General features: G+C 36.5%; 4 protein-coding genes across 9 annotated transcripts; 2 read left to right on the top strand and 2 right to left on the bottom strand.

The window, feature by feature from the left end:
• Positions 1 to 236: 236 nt before the first annotated feature.
• LOC106135165 (U6 snRNA phosphodiesterase 1) lies at positions 237 to 3,875 on the top strand. Of its 4 annotated transcripts, none has more exons than XM_013335393.2 (6): positions 237 to 356; positions 627 to 787; positions 1,134 to 1,276; positions 1,961 to 2,144; positions 2,732 to 2,894; positions 3,693 to 3,875. In XM_013335393.2, exons 2-6 carry the CDS (start codon positions 702 to 704, stop codon positions 3,873 to 3,875), a joined length of 759 nt encoding a protein of 252 aa, XP_013190847.2. In that variant the 5' UTR covers positions 237 to 356; positions 627 to 701. The 4 variants fall into 4 exon arrangements, with proteins under 4 accessions (XP_013190847.2, XP_013190845.2, XP_013190848.2 ...); XM_013335391.2 differs by having other exon boundaries at positions 340 to 453; XM_013335394.2 differs by lacking the exon at positions 237 to 356 and adding an exon at positions 376 to 392.
• A 7-nt stretch (positions 3,876 to 3,882) lies between these two features.
• On the top strand, positions 3,883 to 5,676 carry LOC106135164 (zinc finger CCCH domain-containing protein 3). The gene has a single exon (XM_013335390.2). It carries the CDS (start codon positions 3,883 to 3,885, stop codon positions 5,125 to 5,127), a length of 1,245 nt encoding a protein of 414 aa, XP_013190844.1. The 3' UTR covers positions 5,128 to 5,676.
• A 1,204-nt stretch (positions 5,677 to 6,880) lies between these two features.
• Positions 6,881 to 10,719, bottom strand: LOC106134941 (tether containing UBX domain for GLUT4). Of its 2 annotated transcripts, none has more exons than XM_013335089.2 (9): positions 10,668 to 10,719; positions 10,320 to 10,419; positions 9,998 to 10,190; positions 9,665 to 9,884; positions 9,076 to 9,484; positions 8,727 to 8,921; positions 8,151 to 8,313; positions 7,780 to 7,960; positions 6,881 to 7,080 (listed from the first exon to the last, which is right to left on the bottom strand). In XM_013335089.2, the coding sequence occupies exons 2-9, from the start codon at positions 10,398 to 10,400 to the stop codon at positions 6,981 to 6,983; spliced, it is 1,542 nt and encodes a 513-aa protein (XP_013190543.2). In that variant the 5' UTR covers positions 10,401 to 10,419; positions 10,668 to 10,719; the 3' UTR covers positions 6,881 to 6,980. The 2 variants fall into 2 exon arrangements, with proteins under 2 accessions (XP_013190543.2, XP_060802609.1); XM_060946626.1 differs by having other exon boundaries at positions 10,602 to 10,694.
• Positions 10,720 to 13,567: 2,848 nt separating this feature from the next.
• On the bottom strand, positions 13,568 to 26,332 carry LOC106135125 (glutamate receptor ionotropic, NMDA 2B). Of its 2 annotated transcripts, none has more exons than XM_013335330.2 (16): positions 26,056 to 26,332; positions 21,380 to 21,769; positions 21,150 to 21,289; positions 20,577 to 20,792; positions 19,861 to 20,098; positions 18,635 to 18,948; positions 18,093 to 18,337; positions 17,386 to 17,587; positions 16,985 to 17,308; positions 16,623 to 16,900; positions 16,156 to 16,258; positions 15,849 to 15,997; positions 15,422 to 15,642; positions 15,009 to 15,109; positions 14,296 to 14,537; positions 13,568 to 13,868 (listed from the first exon to the last, which is right to left on the bottom strand). In XM_013335330.2, the coding sequence occupies exons 2-16, from the start codon at positions 21,753 to 21,755 to the stop codon at positions 13,832 to 13,834; spliced, it is 3,186 nt and encodes a 1,061-aa protein (XP_013190784.1). In that variant the 5' UTR covers positions 21,756 to 21,769; positions 26,056 to 26,332; the 3' UTR covers positions 13,568 to 13,831. The 2 variants fall into 2 exon arrangements, with proteins under 2 accessions (XP_013190784.1, XP_060802475.1); XM_060946492.1 differs by lacking the exon at positions 26,056 to 26,332 and adding an exon at positions 22,618 to 22,729.
• Between the last annotated feature and the right edge of the window lie 535 nt (positions 26,333 to 26,867).

The raw sequence follows: 26,867 nt of genomic DNA on the forward strand, positions 1-26,867 counted from the left end.
TTATTTAGGAGCGTGGTGCGAAATATTGTTTATAGTTTGAAAAGAGAACAATAAACTTAATGTTTCGAGTGTACCACGATCACGCCAATTTTAAAATTGTAACTCGGTCTTAGTCCGTGCGCAGAGAACTGAGTGCGGTTTTCTCTGCCTTAATTTTAATTATTTAATCAGTCTATTCTGTGCAAAATAAAGTAAAATCAAGCCGAATGCGTATGTTTTACCTGGCCTGACCATCCGTCGTTAACTGAAGCTAAATTGAAGCTCAAGTTTGAAGTTACTATCGACTGTATAGATACTATCGATACTATTGCTTTTACTTAACTATCGATAGTGGACTATCGATCGGCAACAATAATGTAAGTGATGATATTGTACTACTGTGTGTGTACTATGTAGGTAAAGCCTTTACATCGCTTCATTAAAAAAAAAATCGCGTATTTTTAAGATCTGCAGGTACATTGTAGGCATTTACATGCATGATTGTTTTACAAAGTGAAAACCTATGGGACTCCTTTGCTTGCATGGGTATTAAAATATAAAATATTGGTGCAAAAAGATAGACTGCGTGATGTTCTAGTAATATAAAATATGTAGGTGCCTTACAATAATCTTTTTTCTGGTTTCAGATGTCTAGAGAATCTTCATGAATAACTAAGTACCTATATTAGTTTTTTTTACGTCACATTACAGTACTACATGTAATGTCTGCATTGTCTTATCTATGTGAATACGAATCTAATTCAGAAGATAGCGATTGTGATAATAAGAACACTTCAGACGTTAAAAAGTAAGTAAATACGCGTATCTACACATAGCCTTTACTTTCCACCACAATATTACGTGCTTATAATATTTCTAGCATTTGTAAAATTCTGATAATTGTATATTATGAAGGTAGATAACTGACATTAGTATCAGGGCAAGGCCAAATAAATAGACGGAATTTGCTTAAAAATTTGCCAATATGTAAAGATTTTGTAAATTTAATTAATTTCCCCAAACTGACCCAGTTTGCACCTGATAAGACTATGTAACATGTTAATAGAACAACTCAAAATTTTACTTTTAAATAGGTCCTTTGATAGTAGAATATTCACCTAGTTGCTGAAATTATGACTTTATTAAATTTTCAGGATAAAATTGCATGTACCCGACTTGAGTGACATTGTTGTTGCACCCAGAGATACCTACAAGGACAACCCTGAGGTGCATGGATATAGAATACGGTCATTTCCACATGAAAGAGGAAATTGGGCTTCTTTTGTATATGTTAAATGTAAATATTTTTTGTGAAGTAATTTTATTCATTAAGTACAATCATAGATTTCAAAATACAGTATTTCTACATACTATTATCAATTAAATTACATAGGATAACAATGGCATTGTTACATTTGATATTGGGTCGCAAATCACAATTTAACAAGAGAAACATGAGGAAAAGCTAAAATTTACATTTCATGGCAGATGATTCCCCAGGGAGATCATCAAAGTCTCTGGCGCATGGTGCCCCAGAGGCATCATAAAATGTTTGTTTGACGCCAGGCAATAAAGTTTATGAAAATGACCTCATAAAAACATTTTTATAATGTGTCCTCAATCTTAGCACCTAATTAATTTAGTTGCAATGAAAAAAAGGAGGAAAAAGATTGATGTTTACTATATTGTGTGCAAGTGTGTTTTGTTAGTGTGTTGTGTGGGAGTTTGTATGTGAAAGTGTAGGTAGAGGGAGGAACTATGTAAGGGTGTGTATTGCAATTGGAAACATCTAGAGGATATTTAATCACAGGAATACTAAATATAAAGTAAATTATTGTTATTCACCAACTTTATAAGACTCTATATCATCATATGATAGTTGCATGAGCTATTCAATGCATGTAACCTTACATTGTAAGATGTAAGCGGATATATATTAAGTTGTTTATTATACAATGTTAAAAGATTATTCTGCTTTCAGATCCAGATGTAGAGTTTTTCAACATATTAATAGATAAACTGCAAAAAGAGTTGTGTTGTATTGAAGAGTCTTGGCAGCCATGTGAGGATATACACATAAGTTTATCAAAAACTTTTATACTAAAATACCACTTAATAACACCATTTACCTCATCTCTTCAAAAAATTGTATCTGATACAGATTGGTTAGTAAACTGCCAATTTTTGTATATATGAGCCTATTGTCACAAAGCTTATCAGAATATCAATACTAAAGATAAACAACCTTAAAAACAACAGATTTGCATGTTAACCTTCAATTATACTAGAGATGGATAATCGGATGCATATTTACCTAAACTAATATTTTGGCTAAGAAAGTATGGAGGCGGCTTCTTGCTTTCGGGATTCGAATTATTTTGAATCCCGGAAATTTTATCAAACAAGAAATTGAAACTTATCGTTTATTATATGGTATAATAAACACCTTTATAAACATAAGTGATGGATGATCATATTTATTAAAAAATTACCTACCTACCGGGATTCAAGAATTATACCGCGTGATTTTTTAAGTCAGTACGAATACAGTTCGAATACATAATTAGAACCTTAAGTGTATCAATGCCGAATCCCGGAATTTTTGAGGTACAGAAGTACGTTCCATACTAACCCAACACCCCAACATTAGGTAAATATGCATCCGAATATCCGATCTCTAATTATAGCCTAGGGCAAATATTTGGTAGTGTATGAATTGCATATTTAAGCATATATATTTAATCCTTTTCAGTTTCGATCTCGCATTTGATGCATTAAAAGTATACTGCAACGAAGAAAAAACAAGGACATTTGTTGCTTTGGAGGTGGATTACTTCTGTAACAAGCACCTCACAAAACTCTCCCAAAAAATTGATGAAGTTTTAAAAGAGTACAAGTTACCTAAATTCCACGATGTAAGTTTTATTTCTTGATATTTTTGTAGTTTATGTTGTACATACATACATAAACTCACGTCTTTATACCTTGCGGGTATTCAGAGTCTTGAAAAGACTGATAGGCCACATTTAGATGTTTGGCTTAATGATATAATTGAGATTCAAACAGTGACAGGTTGACAATTATAATAATAATTTTCTACATCTTTTCACTTGCCAAATAATCGCTCATCATGCAAATTCGTGGCGTTGATTTGTTTTGTTGTATTTTGTTTTTTATTTGAAGCAACAGTAGGCTGTATTTTTTTGAAGATATTGTTTCCGTATTGGTCTGTCACTATCTCTTGCATCTCAATTATAAATCTATCCAAGTAAATTTGGCCACTCTTGTTCCATATATATTTTTTTATTTATTTGTGACTATTGTCTTTGTCCCGTTACACACTGTAACAAATCAATTAACGAATTTAGAGCATGGTATATGTACTAAACTTGTTAGTGTTAGTTTGTTTTTCGATAGTTAAGAACTGGGTAAGGTACGGAGTTCTTCAATATTGCTAAATACTACCTACATTGGTATACAATTTAACAAAAATATCAGGGTGCCTTGAAATTCGATTTAATTTTTGGAATTGATCGCGCCGTTTTCGATTAATGCCCCTGTGTGCGTTGGATAAAGACACATATGTATGACATTCTTTCCATTTTTACTTACAGAATTAAGGTGTTTACATTTAGCTATGTGAATACCTTAATTCTGTATGTTCGAAGATATATACATAGTTCATTTATGAATATTTATTTACTTATTTTTAGAGTCCATCATTTCATGCAAGCTTATTGTGGATCAACGGAAACAAGAAAACAGAACTTAAAAATAATTTAGAAAATTTAAATATTATCTTAAAACAACATCTGCATGAATATAGTAAGACTACTTGCATCAGCAGAGTTAACTGCAAAATAGGTAACAAATACTTTCAATATTCATTCCAATAATATAATTATGGACAACAGAATCTATTCAAGAGTATATATCAATCCAAATTTTAACAGAAGAATAGTAAGTCAACAATCAGCATATAGTAATGATGTTGAATACCCAAGCATACAAAATAAGAAAATTTACATAAATCCTAATTTCATCACAGCTCAAACATTTCAATATGTCAATCAAGCATGGAAATCTAAAGAGGAATTGCCACCTCTAGTGCATGCAGCCACAGTCCCTGAGAACCCACCACAAATCCAGCTGCCTGTGGAAAAAAAAACTCGTTATTGTTTAGTGAGACACAGTGAAAAGCGACCTCTGACCTCAAAACCAGGAAAGACAGAATCACTTACATTGAAATTGAGCAAATATAAATCAGTGAAAATTACAGATGTAAAATTGAACCTTAATAGAGCGAAGCAGCCGCCAAATCAATTGAGTACTGGAAGCAAGTCCATACAGTCAACTTCAAAAGTGTATGATCAACAAACACCGAGAGAAATTTCCTACAATAACAAAGCTTTTAAAACTCAATATTCATGTACAAAAAACAAACAATATGTTAAAATAAGGACTAACAAACACACTTCGCCAAATACAACACTGAAAAACATGTGTAAAGTGAAAATCCGAAAATTAAAAGTAAAATGTAATATACCATGTAGATTATTTAGCAAATATGGAAAGTGTTTACGGAATGCTAGGGGCCATTGCAAATATTTACATGACAAAAAACATGTTTCCATCTGTAGAAAATTTCTTAAAGGTATTTGCCATGACCATGATTGTCTCCTTTCTCACGAGTTAAGCGATAAGAAAATGCCGACTTGTTATTTCTATTTAAAAGGAAAATGTACAAAAGAATGCTGTCCATATTTGCATGTAAAAGTTAATGAAAAAGCAATACTTTGCCCGGATTTCATCAAAGGTTATTGTGAGAAGGGAAACAAATGTTTACGTCGTCATGTGAATGTTGTGAAAAAGAATTTAAAGAAATCGACAGTTGATTCGAGAAGTAAATCTTTATATCAAGTCAAAAACAAACATTCAGAAAAATCCAAGGGTTATAATGACACTGAAGTTAAGAACATTAAAACAGTGCCTCCCAAAGATCCAGATGAATCTACTGCCACCATAGATTGTCGATACTACAAAGAAGTAATTTTGGATGGTGAATCAAACGAATTATATCAAAGCATAAAACCAACTAGATGTAAATTAGGATCATTACCGTCTTTCATTAAACTGAGCGATGATTAAAAAAAACAATAATTCTGTTACAGTAGGCAACCTACTATTCTGTGGTGTGACTACAAACATCATTGACGAGTCGTGCGTAAAGTTGTAATTGTACATACTAACAGCGGGACAATTTATATCAAATAGAAAAAGAGGCAGGATACAGGTGGTTGGCGCGTACAAATCGCGCATTGTAACTTTGAGTCTCGGAAGTTGCTTCAAGTGACATTCAGCACAGACTTAATTTACGCACAAAAGTGATTAAGTAGTAAATGAATACGTGTCGTAACGTGGCAGCGTGAGATATATCTAAGACAGGCGGAGCGGGAGCCGAGCACACCGTGTATTCGTTTACTGCGCAGCCTTTCGCGCAAACTTCAGAGCCGCCAACTTATTTAGTGCGTACTGTAGTGTCTGTAATAAGAGAGAAATCAAAAAGGTACAAACTAAGTACACACAACATCCATATCAATCTATGAGCTTTGATATAATGATGTCATTCTCTGTACCTAGCTTTTAGTTTTCTATGCCTTTTTTGTATAAATCGTTTAGTTTAAAAATATAATTATTTTAGAATGTGCCTTTGTTTTATTGTTTTTCTTTAAACCTATTGTTTTGGAGATGATAAATTATATATGCGTTGAAATAATTATAAATATTTTTTTAGGTAGGCTCTGCCTACTGCCGAGTCACTTTATGTAAGAACTTGAATACTGGGCTCTTCTTGATAGATGAGTACGGTAATCTAAGTAATTTTATTACAAGTATTATCTTGTTGAAATTCTATGATGGTTAATGCCGCATACTGCAAGATGTCTCCTGTAGCGGACGCAATTACAAAGCATGACAGCAGAGTGCACGACACGACCTGAACCCCATTGAAGCTGCCTACGTGGTAAGGAAAATGCTGTCGGAGCCCAATGGGGAACTACAATCCACAGACCGGTACGGACCCTTTCAATATTGCCATCCAACGTAAAATGGCCGGCTCATGGTGCCAGCGTGGTGGGTTTTGGCCACTAACATTAATTTTGGCCTGTAGAAGGACTGTGATACCTCGAATTTAAGCACTCGGTTACTCGGTTTACTTTCACAACATTCTACCATTGGCGACCCCGACGTGATTTCATCAACACGTGAGAGAGCATCTAACTACGTTATCCGGTCCAGGTATATACCGTAAATCCGTCGATTCTGTCTTTGTTCATCCATCAGTTCTTCGCGGGGCTTCACTCCCGTGGGAATTTCCAGGAAAAAGTAGCCTGTTACTGTGCCAAATGTGTCCCAAAATCGTTACGGAAACTAAAATATCTTTACGTTTATGATATTTTATTAAATTCTTATACATATTTATGGACTAATAATAACTACTGTTGGAATAATTGAGACTACTTCGTTAGTGTCACTTGCCCCATGGAACTACTACGACAAAATATATACCTTGGTAGCTATGGATGCTATGCATGTATGGTACATACATACATATGGTCACGTCTATATCCCTTGCGGGGTAGACAGAGCCAACAGTCTTAAAGACTGAATGGCCACGTTCAGCTATTTAGCTTAATGATAGAATTGAGATTCAAATAGTGACAGGTTGCTAACCCATCGGCTAAAAAAGAATCCCAAGTTTGTAAGCGAGCTTCGATCTTGGGATTCTTCATTCGAAGAATATGTCGTTGTCTATCTATTTCAGAATAGAAAAATGTCAGAAAAGTTGTCAGTGCAAAATTAAAATAAAGGATAGCAACAAATCAAAAATAAAACACGCTGCTTTTCCTCTACATTATATTGGTTAAAATTCTTCACAACTTAACAAATGTAAATTGTATAAATGATATATTATGTTTCTAGATAAACCCCCATGTTTAGTATCATTTAAACCATTTCGGTACTTTATTTTTTGATGATGACGCTGCACTTGTTTTTTTCTTACAGTTACCTGAACTTTCTCCTACATTTCTACTCGGTGCCCTGAAAAAAAAAACGTCACATTTTATTGAGACCAAAATAAACTGTGTCAAAAATGACATAACGTTTTTTATATGTAATTTTATTATATCGTCCAACTATAGTTTTATTAAAAAAACTTTCAGTCGCATTGTTGAGTCATAATCATCCTCTTTTCTTACGGTTCTGCTTCTAGGAGGACCTGCCCCCGTAGTAAGTCACGCGACGCCGTTTTTATCGCGAAAACCTATCGCGTCATACGGCGATAGTTTCTCACGTGATTAAAACGGGGGCAAAGAGTCTTTCTATCTCTTTGGTTTTTTGAAATAATAGAAAGAGAGAGAGAAGGTATATGCCTTGTCAACGTTCGTAAATAAGGGGGCTGGGTCCATCTCAGACGGCAATCCATTATGAGGATGGTCAGTAAATTCAGAAGATAGAGTAACTGCCACCTGACTAACATCAATTACCTAGCGAGGCCATAAAATATATAATGTTAAATAATGTTAACGTTAATAAATCAATTCTCGTCCCTCTCTTTCTTTATCTTCGGTTAACCTTGGAGTCAAAGAGGGAAGATAAGACATTCCTTGTAAATTTTCGTAAATAAGTCCCTGGATTCAGACACCACCCCACATTCTCTCACGCAATCACTCTATATTCACTCTATATTTATTGACTGTTAACCTTCCGTTGAGAAAACATTTAGTTTTATTGTCATACCTGTATTTTGATGCGAGTAAACTAGCAGCGGAACTTGATGTCTGCTTGGCATATATTTCTTCTCTGAGGTAAGGCTTACCATCATCCTCTGCCCATTTAAAGTGCATGTGAACACAAGGAACACATTTGGCATCGAAAAGAGTCATATCAGGGTCCATAGTCTCTTTTAAAGGGGTTGTAACTGCCAAAAGCCATTGAATAATGTTTATATATACTTTGCTTTTAAGGTAAAAATTTATATAAATGATACATCTAATTTATTTTTATTTTGATATCAAATTTTCAAAACTTTCTTTTGTAAATTTAGGTTGGGTACCAAATATTATTTGATATCAACTCTACACTAGTTGGTAAATAATTAATATACTTACAAATGTGAAATGGTTTCTCTGGATATTCCAAATGACTTTTTATAAATGTTATTACATCAGCTATTTTATCATTTGGTGAAAAAACTCCCTGCAGTATGATACGGTCTGGAAATTGCACTCTGACTACCGCATTTTTGTAGTTATTCAGCTGTTGTTGTGTTGACTGAAACAATGGCAACACAAAATAAAACGTCCATAATTTGGTGTATGAATTTAATGGACAAACAGACAGAGAAAAGCTGGCAAATCATTATTTGTCTTAAGAACAAGCGGTAAAAAATAGGACCAATCCATCTTTTCCCATGGATGTCGTAAAAGGTGAATAAGACATGCTTATAAACTTGGATTCTTCTAGACGTCCTGACACTATATGAATGTCTAATCTATCATTAAGCCAAACAGCTGAACATGGCCTATCAGTCAGTCAGATCCAGACTGTTGGCTCTGTCTACCCCACAAAGGCTATAGATGTGATTATATGTATGTATGTATTTTATTAAAAGTTTAGAGGGAAGTATCAATTAAAATTTCATAAATAAAAATCATTAAAAAATTATTTAAGAATGTTGTCCATACCTGCTTATCCATTTCCTCTTTTTTACTGGCTGGTATAAGTGGAGTATTTTCTAATTCCATTCTATTTTTTTGTAATTCATGATAAAGTTTTCGCACTTCTTCAATAGTAAGGTCATAAAAATCATCAGGAAGATCACCAAATTCTTCTTCTGTTACATCTGGTTGCACAAAAGCTATGGCTTTCTGGGCACCCAACTGAAATAACACACTTTTATAGACTACATGTAAGCTTCTTACAAAAACTGAAAACATAATACACATTGTACAAAGTCTGCATGAATTATTCTAGTGCGGTAGAATAGCTTAAATAATATATTAATCCTTATCTTCATCTTATTATTATACTTACAAATGTTACTTCCTCCTCAATTCGTAAACGCCTTTCAAGATTTTCTTGTGTACTAAGTGAAGATTGTGATGGTGTGTTTGAAACATTACTTGGTAATATCTGACTTTCTTCTATTTCCATTGGTGATTCATTGTTTAAATTGTTTTCATTCTGATGACCTTGCTTGCCTTCGTTTGGATTAGGTACAGATTTCTTTACATTTTTTATATGCTTTATAGGATCAAATATTTTGTGCTCGAAGCTCTTTTTTACTTCAGATGGCCCTGGTACACAGCTTTCTGCAGTACTTGTACTTGGAAGTTGTGTTGGACAAATGTTCTTTTGACTTTCATCCTTATTAATATTTGAGCATTGTGTATTGACTTGTGCAGGAAGTGGACACCGGTAAATTGCAGATACATTTGCTTGTCTGTGTAAATAAAATTGTGGTACTATAGCCACATAAAATAAATTTAACTTGTGTTAAATTTAAGCTCTGTTAAAATGGGATTGATATGTCTTAAAGACTAAAGTCCCTTATTTAAATAAAAATGTAAAAAAAAAAGTAAAAAAATATCAATTCACCAAAAGCAAGCTACAGATTGCTTACCTTGCTTCTTCATCTTTATTTAACAATCTCAGTATAGCTCTCCCACTGATAAGTCCCAAATGTCTCAGAGTTTTTTGACGGAGGGCAGGTTCACCAGTTACTTCCTGTCGCATATAGAGTATTGTTGGATTATTAAAAGATGTGTATTCATTTGGAGCTAGTGATGTCAATAAATCATGGAGTGAAATATTCGGACAGTAGTCAGCAGTTCTTCTTTCTCCTAAAAAATAAAATAAATTAAGTTATAATTTACCTTGAGAAATCTAGCAGAGCCTATTGCACTGTTGAATTCAAATTAACGCATATCCCATTTAAAAACCATTACCTACTTACCATCTGCTAATAATAAACAAATTGTCACATTTGATTCCTCTCTTCTCCTGTCTGCCTCAACCATTTCAAGAGTTGCTTTATTAGGAAGATTAGAAAATCGTATTGTAGTTGTCAAGTCAAGAACATGGTTGTGATGTTTCAAATCATAATCTGTTGGTTGATAACCTTGTTTGATACAAACATCTTCCAAAATCTACAATACAAACATTTAAATATTTACCTTATACTATTTCTAAACTTTTGGGTAACAAAAGTAAATAGAAAAAGTATAATGTTTTTATAAACCCAGTAGTCTCACTAATAAAATTTATGGAAGCTTCACCTGTAAAATACTGGTATCGGGTGTACAATGCACTTTCTGCCTCCTACCATTTGGAGCAAGAACTATAAGATCTCTGGACATTGTTTTACGCGAATTTCTTCTGAAATAAAAATTAAAGTAAAATTTATATATAAAGTGATGATTTTAAGACAGAGATTTGTAATTGGGCAAATGCCGGTAGGAATGTACGCTTTTAAGTTGAATAAATATTAGTATAGTGTTAAGAAGATGCATAAAACAAATTTAAGAACTCGGAGCATGAAACATACATAAAGTACGAACGTGAATAATTTACTCAAAAATAATAGTGAAGAAATGAAATAGCAAAATCATTGTCGGAACTCGTACTTATCTACTCCTAGTGTTGTCCTGTCGGTTGCCAATAGTATATAGTATAAACAATATTTGAGGGAGCAATAGTATAAATCGAAGGATATATCGATAGTGCCAATAACTCAGTTACTGTCAATAGGTACTATTATTTGATACCCAACATTACTTTCAACAGAATTAAAGCTCAATATCGATAAAGATCAAAACTATTGCTGCTGAATAGTGCAATAACTGTCGATACTATGGCTAGTTTTGGCTTATTGATAGTGAAAGCAATACTATCGAGGCAAGTTAACTATAGATAAGCTAAAATTATCGTTAGTATTGACCTAAATTAATTGATTATTGTAGTTGTTGTTATACTATTGTACCAAACTGAGCAATGAATACTATCGAAAGACTTATCGATATTGTGCATGATTTCCAAGCTCAACTATCGATAGTGCGGCAACTCTACAACTGTACTGTTTGAATTGAAACATTGAAAGAAAACTTCAAATTGTCATTTTAGACATTGACATATTATTGACATATTCACGCAGGATATACGTTTCTTCAGTTAATCTTGTCATTTTACGGTAACGAGTACAATCCTTTTAGCCGTACATATTTTTAAAATTATCTTCTTTCAGATCAAGTCATGTTCTTCAAACAGTTTTTGATGCCTACTTCTATAGACCAACTAACTACCAAATTTTACCTACAACACAAGCTTTGAAGTTAATTGGGTTATAGATTTTACATACATACACATAATCACGTGCCGGTAATCAAATAATGCATTATTCATGTATCAGTTTTATAAATGACTAGCTTTTGCCCGCGGCTTCCCCCGCGCAAATGTATTTTAGATTATAAGGATACGCCATAAAATTTCACTCATTTTTTAATCCCGTATCGTGCCGTACCGGACTGTTTTAAGCTTATATTTAATTTAAATTCAAATGGCTTCTCCCGTCTTATCCCGTCTCTTCTCGTTCTGTTCCGTCCCGTCCCAACCTGTTATGTCCCGTCCTGCCCCGTCCAGCCCTATCCTGTCCCATCCCATCCTATTTAGTGCCATCCTGCTTTCCGCAACTGATACGTATTTTTTACTAACCAATATTTAAGACTTCTCGCACTTCGACACTCATCAAAAAACGAAGTTTCATACAAACTTCCAACCCTTATTTTTCGCCCTTGAGATGCAGTTTTTAAAATCCAATGTTTTAATGATTATTTCATACTCACCAAAATTTAATTCAAAAATTTCATGTGCCCGACGTTAAAATTGACGAAATTTCATACAAATTTACAACCCCTATTTCACCGCAATAGGAATGCAATTTTTAAAATCTTATTACTGTATTGGAATTTGTTACTAAACAAATCTAACATTTCATGTGTCCAACATTAAAAATGACGAAGTTTCATACAAAGTTGCAACCCCTATTTCACCCACTTAGGAATGCAATTTTCAAAATCCAATTAATGGATTTTTATTTTAATCTAACCGTAAATTTAAATCTAAAATTTCAAGTAAGTAATTATCCCAAACTAAAAATGACGAAGTTTCATATACACTTGCAACCCCTATTTCACCCCCTTAGGAATAGAATTTTCAAAAATCCTTTCTTAGTGGATCCCTTCAAATTAAAATCTACCTTCCTGCCAAATTTCATCTTTATTGGCTCAGTAGATTTCGAGATTTCGTGATTCCTAAGTGAGTGTTTTTCGCTTTATATTTATATAGATATATACATATATTTTATATATGTTTTAAAATGTGACTTTCTTCCTTTTTTATCGGGATTCATGATTCAATATGGATACCTAAGCTTCTTCCGCAAAAATTGAGAGGTGGGGCCAGGTTGTAAAATTCTGACTTTTATCCAACTAGCTTTTACGCGTAACTTCGCAACGAATTAAACGCCACCTACAAAAAATACTGTTTTTTTTTTGTAAATCCCACGGTTTTGAAATGAAAAGTACCCTATATCCTTTTCCAGATTCATAGTTAGGTAATTTCTCAAGAAGATTAAGTAGATGACCCGTGAAGATGAAACAAAATAACTTACTTTCGTATTTATAATATTAGTTGGATAATTGGAATAATCTACAGAACTACGTATACTATTATAATATTTCGTCAAATGATTTTGAATTTGTGAACGTACCTACATACACATACCTTGTTCTTCAATTATTGCGAATGAGGCCTCCGTTAAGTACATTTGAATTTTATAAATGTAAAATTAATGTTTTTAAAATTGTGCATTTTATTAACTTTCTTTCTGACCGAACGGAATCGTTTTATTAAGTATTTCTACCCAGCTCGGGGCTTCACATCAGTGGGAATAATAAGACCTTTCTTCTTTCGTACGGACACTTACGAATACAGTATGAACTATTGCAGTGTAGTTTGTTCCGCCGCTTCTTCTACTCATGCGCTTTGGAAGCGGTAGTAGTTAAAATTAGATTTAAGTGATGTGACGTCAATAAGTGATACCATGTATCCAATTTTGAAAATAAATCTATTCTAGGCATTCTAAATACAATATTTCCTGGTCAAAACTATAGTTCTCGTAGGATTTGCGAAAAACCTGTATTTATTCGTAGGTGGCGCTATAATAGTAATTTTTGTAGGTGGTGGCTTTTATTAGGAGGTGCTAATTTTGTCGCATTTTTGTAAGTAGTTGGCGTTGAATTCGTCGCTTTTTGCATATCACGAGGGCGAAACTGCGGTTAAAAAAGGTAGTTTTATTATAGAAGTGTTGTACACTGTATACGCTACATAAGTATTAATAATATTTTGAAAATGTATAGGCATAATCTTCGAATTGATCCGCATATCTTATGATGGTTATTATTGTTCAATACAATTAAACATAATACATCAATAAGTTTTCTTACTTCACATTAAAAAAACAAAGGGGTATTGTCCAAAAAATATATTTTATTGTAGTAGACAACACGAGGCGCGCGCCCGGTGCCCAGCCTGCACTGCGCGCGAGCCCCACAACAACGCTTCGCTATCTACGTCCAGCTCTCGGTTTTAATAATTGGAATAATTTATTTAATAATTACAACGCTTTTTTTATCTGTCCGTAGTTTAACATTAGGTATAACTAACTTCGTCTTGTATAACTTGGTGTAAGAACAGCCTTCAGGAATTGAAATAGGGTGGCGCAATATACGCCTCACAGCACTGTTTCCATTTCCACTCGTGTCCGCTCTCTGGAAAAAGATAATTTAAATAATAATTAATGTAAACATTACAAGGGGTGTAAACTATCAGCATTGCACGGCACTTGTACTTATAAGAAACTAGATTATGCGGGGCCTTGCTCCCGTGGGAAATTCCAGAAAAAACCTAAGGTATATTATTCCTATGGTCTATCTACCTATGCACCAAATTTCATCAAAATCTGCTTAAAAGTTTTTAAGTTTATTCATTACAAAAATACAAATCTTTTCTTGTATTATAAGTGAAGATTACTGCATTATTAAATCAAAGTCTAGGTACTTTTGCAGACCAAAACTATATAATGTATGTAATATAACTTCTTCGATCTTTTTATAGAAATCTTAGGAATCTATATCGTATTACATATATCATAAAACACCAAGAATCTTATATTTAGGCAATAAAAAATGAATAAACCTAGAGCGCAGATCGCCACACGATAGCGGTCGATCAAGATCGGGCAGAAGATCGGCGGGCGCATGCAGCGTGCGGGGGCGCGTGGCGTCGTGCGAGCGGTCGGGCCCGTCCCCGCCGGCCAGCAGCGCCGCCGCCGACGCCAGCCGACGCGGCGGCGGCTGCAGCCCGTGCGCGGCCAGCGCCGCTGCGAGCTGCCGTGCGCGCGCCATTGCGGCGTCGCGCTCGTGCCGCGCTCGCCATACCTTTACATTTGAACGGTATTGAGTGCAGCGTTCCCCGCTCGCCAAAGAGGGGAGGCAACCGGGGAAGACGCCATAATAAATTATGTTATTGAGGCGTGTTAACAAACACCACATCAAAAATATGTTTACCATTTGTGCAAAATAAAATTTTACTTAGGTATTTTTAATGAATTAAATATCTACCTGCTGCAAATGTCCAACAGAAATTTTTAAGCAAGGTAGGCATAGGTAATGAGGTGGTTTCCAGTATTGCAGAACCATCCAATATACGGTTCCATTCCCCTATAAGTACTTTACATTTTATTCTGCTAACAAATAAATATAAGTTACACGTTTCCAACAGGTATTTTAGTAGCTCGAAACACGGCATAAAATCACAGCCTACGATAAATCCGAGTAAAGCATATTCCTAAGTTATAAATTGTTTTTCCTGACTCAATGATAGCCACTTAACATTGTTGTGTTAAGTACCTGTGCAGCACAGGCAGCAGAACGGCAGTGGCCTCGGCTCCCAGACCCGAACCCGCGCGCCGCAGCTTCCACCACAGCCCCGTGGAACGATAAAGATTGTCCTGAAAACAATTTAGTTAAATATATTTAAGAGAGACTAAAGGTACCGAAATAGGAAATCTTAACCATAGACAAGGAGACAGGAATACTGACAGAAATTGCTATAGAACTTGTTGAAGACTATTTTTAAACAGTGTAACCTCATAGACAAGGCGGCGAGCGGGAAACAGTTTCCCGCGTACGCCGCGATATAAGACCGCATGTACCTGAAACAACAGCTTTACCACCAAAATACCCGTCATCAGCATCAGGAATACTGATAAATTCTCCCCAAGAGCCAGCGTGTCTAATTATGTTCTTTAAAGTAATCTTACCCATAGACAAGGAGACGAGCGCGCAACAATTTCCTGCGCTAGACGCCGCGAGGTGAGACCGCATGTATTTAAAGTACACATGCTCCAGCAGTAACAACAGCGCTGCCAGAAGAATACCCGCCATCAACAGCAGGAATGCTGACAGAAACTGCTCCAGAGCCAACGGGTCTGATGACTTGTGCTCTTGCTTGTTGGGCTTACACGTGCCCGTCATCCAATATCTATGAACAAAGCCAACAAAAGATTGTTAAAGTGATAGATTTTTTTTTCTAGCAATGTATTAAAAAGAACATACTTAGAGAAAATAATAGACACTTAGACTTTATGGCGATAAAAGATCATAATACCTTATAACTATAGGTAACTTTTATTCGTCTTTTAAGGTTACAAACAGAAATAAATATTACCTACAAAAACTTTAACTCACCTACGTAGTCTTTCCAGGTCTCCATTGGATCGTAAATCGAGTAATCTTTTGTTGAACATACTTAAATATTTGGAGTTTCGAGTAAATGCTAGGCCATATCCGGACATGCCGTACCATGAACCAACCGTCACAAGGCGACAGTCTTCGTCCTATGGGAAAGAAGTACGCATTAGTAATTTGTCCGGATGTAGGTATCTGGCAAAAAAGAACAATAAATTCAGCAAAAGCGATTTTAAAATAAAAACCTGACCATTAATTAAATACCTAGGTACCCAAAAATTATCAATTGTTGTTATTTGTAACTTACTTGGGATACTAAATAATCTAACACGGTTCCGTCATAAATAAATGCATCCAGCTCTCCTGTCAGGACGCTTGCCACGCCCAAATTTATCGTACTACGGTTGTATCTGTAAAATAAACACATGTTCATGTTTAGGGGTTTTAATAAAGTTTCGTCAAATTAAAGGAAACTATTCCAGTACAACAAAATATCGCACCACTCATCAGTACATGCATCTCAGTTTGGTCTAAAGGCTCGACTGACAGAGAATGCCATATGGCATTTAGTCCACCTGTCGCACATTTAATGTACATTAAGTTTAAATAAAATAAAAATGCAGCAAACGGCCTCTTAAATAGTTGCAGTGTCGAAGAACAATCGCGTTTACAAACCTAGGTATTCAAATTTCTATAAATGCTAATTCAACGAGGGCAATAACCTGATGATAATGAAATAGGTAGAACGCTAGTTGAAATTGGCATAATACTTACTGAGCCCTGTAGGCTTGAGCATTTTTGAAATACTTTGCAAGAGTTGCATCAGTATGCGACCACGGCACCGTTCCAAACTTTAGGCCAGGTCGCTGCGACTGTGGCATCGCTATCCTAGGATCGTTCAACCCGCTCAGCTCGTGGAATTCTTCCCGAGTTATCATGAACGCGGCTAAGTTAGCAGTGTATATAGCCAAAAATACCACGGCAAACATAGCCCACATGTTCGTCATAAAACGAGCGGTGAAACCTCGAGGCGAGTCCACATGAACAGATGCCTGGAAATCACGATTGGTTTTGTAAGAGTTTTAAGTAAATTAATCAACCAAGTAATGTAGGCAAACAAAATGTATATTAGGTACCTGAAATAGAACAGCCCACACAATCCAATAGGTCCGACAAAGCGAAAAGCGATTTTGCGGAACACGCTTTGAATTATGACCTGTTGAACAATCAAAGCCACTTGGAGACAACCATTCGAAGAAGAATATGGAGAAGGTTGCGGCTTGTATCGCAACAGCGCCCACCAGCATCCAAGATGCTGTATCAAACGGTTCTAGAAAGGCTGTTGGGGATATAATCCCTGTCCGTTTTGCTACGACGATGGCAATTCCTGTCTCCATGAATGGTACACTGAAGTCGACCACGGCTTCTCGATCAGAATTTATGATCAACGATGTCAAAACCTATGAACAAAATGAAACAGATTATGTTACCTCAAATACGATATATAAATTTGAGTAACTGATGTTTCAGAACCTACCATATCAGTTTTCTTGTTCACCAAATCCGCGATGAGACCATTCCATTTGCCGTTATGCAAAGTCCCCCAACGACCATCTTCGACTCGCACTAGTTCGTACGTGAAACCTAGCTGTTCCGCCAGCTGCTGCAGCAAGTCTATACAGAAACCACTGCAGCACTGATACAGTGAGCTGTTACCGTGAGCGGTCCCCGCTTCCAATCTAGCAATAGAAATGATTTGTTTAAATCTATAAGTTACTTTGCTCAATAATATTGAATTTTAATTCAACCTTCTCCAGGGGCCACATTTAAAATCTAGTGTTTAAAATGAGTTTTTCTTCTTCTTTGGAAATTGCTGACAACGGGAAATTTGATTGTATTGGTGAAGTACCAATACAATCAAATTTTCTGTATTAATGGGTAATGGCGACACCAGACGAGAATTTTCAATTAAAAATTTCACGAATCTGTGAACTTTATCCCGTACATATTTATTTTTCATGGTAAGTAACTAACGTTAATTAAGTATTCAACTTTTACGAGTAAATTGCGTTATAACCTTTGCACCACCCGTCAGGGTCCTTACTTGTCCCTAATTTTGTAATGGCGATCACAATAGAAAAATGTTTTACACATGAGATAGAAGTTGTCATAGGTAGGTGTATTCAGTAGCGAATCAATATACACGTAAGTAGGTTCTCATAAACGAACAAAAATGATATCTACCCTAAAACATCTACTTCTGGTGCCACGCGGCATATGACACCTCTGTCTAGCGAGCACCGCCCGCTCACAGGATCCGGCGGCGCCAGGTTGATGTAAGGTGATTCCTCTAGGAACGTGATACGCATGTGAAACTTCTCGGGAACCCCTTGGGGGGGCGTGTGTAAGCCACCCGGCCATACTATGTCTTTGATCACTAGACGCTCTTTGGGATATGAATTCCAAGATCCAATTTCCTCCCATACCAACTGTAAAAAGGTTTTATTATCGAACTCAATATTTATAAATGTAATACACTTGTCTAGAGTTTCAAAGAAGATATTAAGTTTGAGGCCTTTTGAAAACTAAAAAATGTCTAAAAATCTATTTTAAGAATGTTGGTCTGTCTAAAACTTTTTAAATAATTGAAGGTCTAAATTGAACTTATAAATTGGTATATCTAAAGTTAAACTGTTTGGATTGCTAATACTTAATAAATAACATTTTATAAGTTCTCGGACAAAACTTATGATAAAGTACCTATACCTAATTAGGAAAAAGAATACCTGTTCTCCAATCGCAGGCCTTAGGTTCATAATCTTGAGTTCTGCCGCTCGCAACTCCCCATCGGGGGTGAACTCAATGTTTGGCCTTCCAGCTTCCCCGTCCACGCTCACATTCCTCAGATGGCGGTAAAACCTCTCCCCAGTAGACCATCGCGCCTCGCTTGCAGAAGCTCCACTACACGACAGACGAGTTCCCAGGGGATGTCTGATGTTCTCCGGATCCGATATGTACGACTCTACTCCATAAGCGAACACTTTCACAGCGGTGGCTATCTCAGCTAGCAAAGACGTACTTGAAGTATCGAAGTGTACACCTAATAGAAAAAAAACTAATTATAGTTTATATTTGACACATGAAAAAATGAAAGAAATGTCAATAAACCTACTAACAGTTTTGTAAAAAGTTAAAGAGACTGCAAAACGAATCGCTTTTTCATCTCCGACGATAACTTGCAACATAATTTATTTACGGAGTAATCAAATTTGGCGCAGCGGATAAGCCGTGAAGAGCAAATAAAGCAATTCACTTTCGTTTACACATAAGGGTTAGGAAGAGCGGGAAACCCGACATTTGCGTAAATTAAAAATTGAACGGAGAGCTGACGTTTTTTGGGCAGATGTAGGGTCCTGTCCCGCACGTATCATGATGGCAACCAATTAATTATTTACACAGCATTCCAATGCGCAGGCAAATGGGACTTGAACCCACATCTATTTAAAATGAATGCTTATCCAATTGATCCACCGAACGTGCGTGACCAATCGACGAATTTTCCCGTCATGTCACGTTCCTAATTGAAATAAGATCGAAATTTAAATGAACCGACATTCAATTAAAAACAAAGAAATCGGAATAATAATATAAAAATTCTGTTATAAATCTTCGCTATATCCATATTATAAGAAAAAAATTTACTTATAATATGGATATAACCACCAAAAATTTACTTATATATCCATATTATAAGTAATTTTTTTTCTTATAATATGGATATATAAGTTAATTTTTGGTGGCTTGAACTATTCGCAATCTTCAATTAATCTTTTCGCAAATAACTAACACTTCTAGGTTCCTACAGAATTAAGAAAACCAATAATTAGAAGACCGACAGGATTTCAGCGGCCTTGTCTTACGTCGCGTACAGCAGCATCAAAAAATTTCGACTGAATCGAGATCTAATGACCTCTTTAACGCTAATTTATAAGTATAACAGAAGGAAATTTACCAAGCATGCCGACAGGGAATTTATTGAGCTGCTGCATGGAACCCAGCACACTCTGCGTCACTATCCACACAAAGTTCTCTCCAGTGAGGTGCAGATCCCCCGCCGCCGACAGGATCTCGGCGGCCTCCTCTCGCGTCGCGTACAGCAACATCACGCGCGCCTCGCTCGTCACAAGCTCGCTCAGATCAGATGGCCGTTTCACCACCACCGCATTTAGTATCGTGAATTTGAAACGATCCTGAAAATATCCGCAGTTGATTTTCAGGTATTTTAAGAGCGTCCGTGATCGAACGGTTTGATGCTCAAATAAAGAGCATGATACACAGAGAGGGAGGTGCAGGTTCAAATTCTACAACAATTAATCTTTTCCGAGTTTTGGCCTACTTTCAAACATCTCGAAATTTACGCCTTCTATTTGGCATATTTTTCATTCATATTGTCTACGGAAAACTTGTAGCAAGTTTTACGAAATACTCAAAGTAACGTCTATGAAATTTTCGTAGCATGGTCTACAAAATTTTCGTAGCATGATCTACGTAATTCTCGTAGCATGATCTACGAAATTCTCGTAGCATCATCTTCGAAATACACTTTCAACGTTTACGAAATTATCGTAGCATCGTCTATGAAATATTGTGCCGCGTGGTTCTGGTGATGCCGTAAACTAGTAAAATGCGCGCCTCAATCAGGCAGAAATAAATAATGTAAATTTTCACCTGCAGAGCCGTAACCCGTTCCCGGACCGCCTGAATAAAATCATCATGGCCGGCTATGGCGGACGTGACGACACTAAACTGGTGCCACTTGTACCGCTCCAGGATGGACAGCATGGCGGCCGTCTGGTGCTCTATGGACGGAGCCAGCTGAAGCCGCAGCGACGCGTGCGACGCCCGCTTCTCTAAACCACTGTTATCTGCGTTCCACGCGATAACCTACGTATGTATGTACGTGAGAAAAAGTTATGTGTTAAAAAATATAAAGCGCAAAAAGTAGAACCGTTTAAAAGAGAATTTTAAGGGTTTAATACACTTACTACACTACACTACGTCATGGTACTCCATTTAAGGATCTGAATACTCACCCTGGGCTCCACTCAAGAGAAGTGATGATGTTACTGGGATTTTCGCCAGGAGGAAGAAGACATAAACCGAATTGAGTTTCTTTGAAATAACTGTACTTTGACAAATGTGAGGTGAGAAGTCTTCATAGAACTTCCGGTTCTGATTATTTTGCGATGTATATGGATGTATCGTGTATTAAGCCCTACCAGAAAAACAGTTAGAAATTACCGGTATGCCGAGATATCCGGCAAGTTGTAGAAAATACTGTGCGGAGGCAGTAGAGCGCCCGTATTGTTCATGATTCATAAGATAAAGTATAGCAGACACGTTGACTGCCAGAAATTCTTTACACAATGAGTCCAAGATAGCTGAAAGAGAGAGAAATCAAGATGTAGTAGGAGTACCTATCTTATATGTATTTTAATCGCAATCGAAGAAGAGTAAAGTAGATAACTCACACATAGGACTCGGTGTTAAACCCTGGGTCGAGAGCGTATTGTTCAGGCGCACTTGAGAGAAGAGTTTAAGTTTGCGTGGCAATTTCTGCAAAGCCGCCTTCTCAGCCTTAATGTAGTCTCGCGTGCCGAATGCTTTATGAGGTACCACGAGAGCGGCGGTGATGACCGAGGGTGCGCGGGGTGGTGGCGGTGCGGGGGAGGTGCGCGGTCTTCGCAGCCCGTCACCGCCGATGCGGACACCGCCGCCACGCGCACCGTCGCGGCCGCCGGCGCCGGGAGCTCCGCCGCCGACCTTGATCCCGCTGCCGCGCTCCGCCGCCGCCGTCGCTAGCGCGCCCAGCGCTGCAAGCGCCATCAGCGCCGTGTGCGCCTGCATCTCCTCGCTTGATGCTGCAATCATATCCTATTCTTATTTTTTTCAGCCACTGGCTAATATTGCATCGTTTATTTCGCCAAATGGGCCATCTTCTTTAATTATGAACACGTGATAACAAGTGTGACAATAAGATGAAGACCAAAGAATGTTACTTTCTTAATAAAACTTAACAAATCTAGTACCTAGTAGTCTTAAATTTGTAATCCTTTATAGGAAGTAGCCGGTTATTCCCATTACGATCTTGGCTTACCTACTCACTGGGAAGTCCTAGCATCTAGTTGTAATCAAGATTACAAAAAAATATTGTTTTGTGTCTGCCTAGAACTTGAGGGGTGATCATTTAGTTAATGTTTAAAAAATATGCAACATTGTAATTGTGACATTTGGCAAAATTCTCAATCTCTCGTGCGTTTCATCAACAATCCATTAATGTATATTGTCTCAAAAAGAATTCATGTAAGCACTTACTCGATAGGTAATGCCTAAACAAAGTTGAACGGAGTAACAAGCGACAAAACTTTGCGGGGAAGCGGTACTATGTAAGTGCTTTGTGGTAGTGCTTACATAAAGTTGAATGGTTAAGTACCTATGTAGGAGTCTGTAGTGGCTGTGATAAGGTTTACTAATTACTTATAAGTAGTTTAGAAAGTTAAATACTAAAATATTGATGTTGAATTTGACGTCCGTATAAATATGTCCGTATAAGTATGTATGCCTGTTAGCCTTATTAGTATTAATAGGTTCTGTTAACCCCATAAGACATCAAGACGTTATATTTTGGTGCTTATGGACCTCAAGATAACAAGACCAAACAAAATAATTATTTTATAATGGCAACTATAAAAATAAAACATTTTTCTACCTTTACTTTACGACATCATTTATTATTACGTCACTTTAAAAGCGTGAGTAATATGATCCGACGTTGATAGATTTTCCTTTGGCACGGCGAGCGCTTGACGAGTAAACATTGAACTGCCTCGGTGGGATAAGATAAGATCGATAGGTTGTAGGTACTTGTAGTGATAAAGAATTACATTTTGTCCTACATATTTTTTTGGCTTCCGTACTGATTTGGTACCTACCACAAAAAAATGAGTTTGAGCCATCTGTTTTGCTTACAACGTCGATTGTTTTAGTCAACAAGTAAAACTTATAATAAATCTAGCTTTTACCTACTTCGTCCCGCGAAAATGAAAAAATAAAAACTTAAACTGTCCGTTACCAGGGATCGAACTCAGGCCCGGCCAGCTCAGATATCAGTAAAAATACATACATACATATGATCACGTCTCCCTTACGGGGAAGACAGAGCCAACAGTCTTGAAAAGACTGAAAGGCCTCGTTCAGCTGTTTGGCTTAATGAGAGAACTGAGATGCAAATAGTGACGGGTTGCTAGCCCATCGCCTAAAAGAAGAATCCCAAGTTTATAAGCCTATCCCTTATCAGTAAAGTGGTCGGTTCTATAGAAAAATGTTTTTGGGTGAATATATGGGAAAAATGAATTTTCCGGAACCCCATATTCAGCCAGCTTAATCGACTTTTTACGGCTGTATGTACATTGGTACGTGGCCTATCAGTCTTTTCAAGACTGTTAGGTTTGTCTACCCTGCAAGGGATATAGACCTGACTGTATATAACTATGTATGTACTATATATCAAATTATAAAACACGAAATTGTAAGAGCGTCGGGTCGTTAGTTTTCGAGCATATGACGCGATTACAAATATATTTATTTAGGTTACAAAATAACTTACTCGTTTAATAGTATAGGATACGCCCAAAATTGGTTCAGTAGATTACGCGTGAAAAGATAATAAACAAACAAACTTCCTTATTTAGGTACCTACGTGCCTAGTTCCTGGAACTTTAGAATAGGACCATTACATCTCTTTCCCATGGATTTCGTAGAATGCGACTAAGAGATATGCTAATAAACCTCTCAATTTATCAATCTCAATTCTATCATGAAGAGATATGTACCAGCCGAACCTGGCCATTCAATCTTTACGAGACTGTTGGCTCTATCTACTCTCTCTAATAAACTTACTTTTGTATTTTAGGAAATGACCAGTAGGTACGTCTCTTACACGCTGTAAGACCTAAGCCATCTTTAAAAATGAACTCATCAACAGCAAAAGATTTCATTTTGGTAGATAAAATCTTTTCTTGCTGGACTGGATTTCTTCGAATTCGTTCCCTTTCTGCTTTGATTGCCCTTTTTTTGAAGAATACTACGTCGGTCAGCCAGATCTTTTCTGTCACAAACAGAGGTTTCATTGTATCTTTCCATAGCCCGGTATCCAACCATTTGACTAATTCCAAACTTATGATTGTAAAAATATAAATAAGTTGCTTAAATTATATACTAGTACGTACATAAGTAACTAAAATTATGTAATGACAAGATAAAGATTTGTTTAACAAAAAATTGTATCATGTCCTATGCTGATCCTGCAGACCTTTGTGAATTTCAGCGAAACAGTCCAAGAAGTTTTTAAGTTCCTACAACTATTCCCTCAGCATATAGGTATCATTGTTTTTAATCTCTTTTGGTAATCTTTTGGTGACGGGTCTGTACAAGGTGCAAGTAGATCGCCGATTTTGAAAGGGTTGCATGTGGTAGGTAGAGATTTTACACGTGGAGTAGAAACTCTTTGTAAAAATAACAAGTATTTAAACATAAAAGTATGAAAATTAGTAATCAGATATGCGCTATTAGACCTAGGTAGTTATATAAGTTTTTTAATAAAGCCCGGGAAATAAGTAAATGTATTATGACAAACTAGAATAAAAGCGGCCAATTGTGAGTCGGAAGGGTTCCGTACACTTTTTTTATCTATTAAATAATGTGTTTGTTGTATCCTTTAATCCTTTAATATAATTACATTATTTTAATATACGTATGTAAATTGTTAATTTAATGCAAAAGTTAAATTAATCATTATGACTACAAAATAAAACTACTTCGATTACTAAAATTAAATTAAGAAATTTTAGTCCCTGCATAGCATCAACTTGCGGAAGCGTGCCCAGAAGGCTGGCAGCATTGCCGTTTTGAATGGCAATGCTGATACTCTGAGCCAGATAATTTCCAGCCCTCCGCTCACGAGATACCTTAAGCCAGCTTTTTCGACTTTATTTTTATTTAATTATTTGTTTTCTAACATACAACTAGGTAAATATTTTGTGAAAATTTGAAGCGTCTACCTGTTACCGTTAATACCTTGTTTTTGGGCAAAAAAAATTACGAAAAAACACATTTGTTATATGGGGATCCTTTTTAAATATTTTGCTTTTGCCTTATACCTATGTAACGGAACCTTAATCTTTGACTGTCGCTTAGAATATTTCACGACGAAATTCTACTTGATATTGGTCGCATTCGTTACTTGGTCGATAATTTATATGTATTTAGGTGTATTTAATATACATGTATGTACACACACACATGAATAGGTACTTAACCTACCAACTGTGCCTATTCTGAAAATATAACTAATTTATACTTAGATTACGTTACATACTTTTAAAATTATCAGAATGAAAAATTTATAAATTAAAAGTGATTTATTTTTAAAGTTGTAATCTTACAGCATGTTGTCAATAGATGTCCCTGTAAATTACATAGCCTATAATAATTTACTAGGTACTTACTAACATGTTGATATTGCTTTTGTAAGATACTTATAGAGACAACGTAAGAAGTAACCCGATCGAGTAGATTTTCGATAGTCGTAATTGTGCACGAAAGCGCTTTATTTGGTATACCTACCTATGTATTTCTCATATTTGGTGGATCCGCCCTTACGAGACGCGCCTATCGTTAATAGAAATATAAGTACATAAGTAAGTAATCTCGGTACCAACTCTTAAAAGGTTTTGTTTATTTACAACTAGAAACTTAAGAGGGAATTATTATCTATAAACTAAAAATGTATCAAAATAAAATTTTCAGTTATCTTTTTATTACATATAATATTTAGATACCTAAGTACCATTATTTAAGTATTTACCATATGTACCTGGCTTTATTTAGCTATATACCTAGTAACTTAGAGTCAAAGCAAAGGTAGGTATTCCATCATAGCAGCTGTAAACGGTAGCACAGTTTTCCCTGAACTTGTCAATACTCATTCAAACAGTAGAACTATGAACTTGTGGGCTTCATGTTTAGTAAACAAAAATATGATGGAATGATTTTATATAACGTGTTTACTTATCATTTTAAAGAAGATCAATCTCTCTAAGCTACGAATCATGTAATACATAGCTTAAAGAGATTGTAGTTAGCGTACCTATAAGCACGATATTCGGCTATGGTGGCAGCGACGGCGACGGCGCGGCGGCGACCGTACAGCTATCTTCATAAACTCAGGTGGCGGCGCGGGCCGACATGGGGTCGTTCTGGGACGGACAGTGGCGCGGCTCCGCGCCGCCTGCAGATGCTTTATGCCACGCGTGTTTACGTAACCGCCACGCCCCGAGCCACGCTCCGGCGGTATGGAGCGCGGCGCAAAGCGCGAAGCACCTCCAGTCGCCGAGCGCCGACTGACGCGCCTTAATCCCTCCGCCCTGCTCCTGCTAGACCGCGCCTGCGTTACCAACTTACATACAACATCCACGCCTCCTATTACATAATAAGACTAAACGACGACATAGCCTCAGCGATGGAAGAGATTCTTGTACCAGCGACCGCACCCTGCGTGTGAATCAAAATGAATCAAGATAACAAAGGCTTACGATTCCCTTTCCCCGGTTGTTTGTAGGTTCCACTTATTTTTTGGGCAAAGATTGTACATTCATTATTTTTCCGAATAGGTATTTTCATCCTTAAAACACAATGTTCGCATTGTTTTGCATACATACATACATACCTACATAATAATAATCACGTCTATATCCCTTGCGGGGTAGACAGGGCCAACAGTCTTTAAAATACTGATAGGCCACGTTCAGCTGTTTGGCTTAATGATAGAATTGAGATTCAAATAGTGACAGATTGCCGCCTAAAAGAATCTCCAAGTTTATAAGCCTATCCCTTAGTCGCTTTTACGACATCCATGGGAAAGAGATGAAGTGGTCCTATACTTTTTTCTAATGGTGCCGG

Source organism: Amyelois transitella, chromosome 11 (assembly GCF_032362555.1).
Source record: "Amyelois transitella isolate CPQ chromosome 11, ilAmyTran1.1, whole genome shotgun sequence".
NCBI lineage: Eukaryota > Metazoa > Arthropoda > Insecta > Lepidoptera > Pyralidae > Amyelois > Amyelois transitella.

Coding starts and splice junctions, on each gene's coding strand:
- LOC106135165 (XM_013335393.2), top strand. CDS start 702: ATGTCTGCATTGTCTTATCTATGTGAATACGAATCTAATTCAGAAGAT. Junction 1,277..1,960: donor TTCTTTTGTATATGTTAAAT/GTAAATATTTTT, acceptor TTCTGCTTTCAG/ATCCAGATGTAGAGTTTTTC. Junction 2,895..3,692: donor AGTTACCTAAATTCCACGAT/GTAAGTTTTATT, acceptor ACTTATTTTTAG/AGTCCATCATTTCATGCAAG.
- LOC106135164 (XM_013335390.2), top strand. CDS start 3,883: ATGGACAACAGAATCTATTCAAGAGTATATATCAATCCAAATTTTAAC.
- LOC106134941 (XM_013335089.2), bottom strand. CDS start 10,400: ATGTCCAGAGATCTTATAGTTCTTGCTCCAAATGGTAGGAGGCAGAAA. Junction 8,922..9,075: donor TTGAGGAGGAAGTAACATTT/GTAAGTATAATA, acceptor GTGTTATTTCAG/TTGGGTGCCCAGAAAGCCAT. Junction 7,961..8,150: donor AGAGAAACCATTTCACATTT/GTAAGTATATTA, acceptor GGCTTTTGGCAG/TTACAACCCCTTTAAAAGAG.
- LOC106135125 (XM_013335330.2), bottom strand. CDS start 21,755: ATGCAGGCGCACACGGCGCTGATGGCGCTTGCAGCGCTGGGCGCGCTA. Junction 18,338..18,634: donor GGCCTGCGATTGGAGAACAG/GTATTCTTTTTC, acceptor ACCTTTTTACAG/TTGGTATGGGAGGAAATTGG. Junction 17,309..17,385: donor TGAACAAGAAAACTGATATG/GTAGGTTCTGAA, acceptor TTTTGTTCATAG/GTTTTGACATCGTTGATCAT.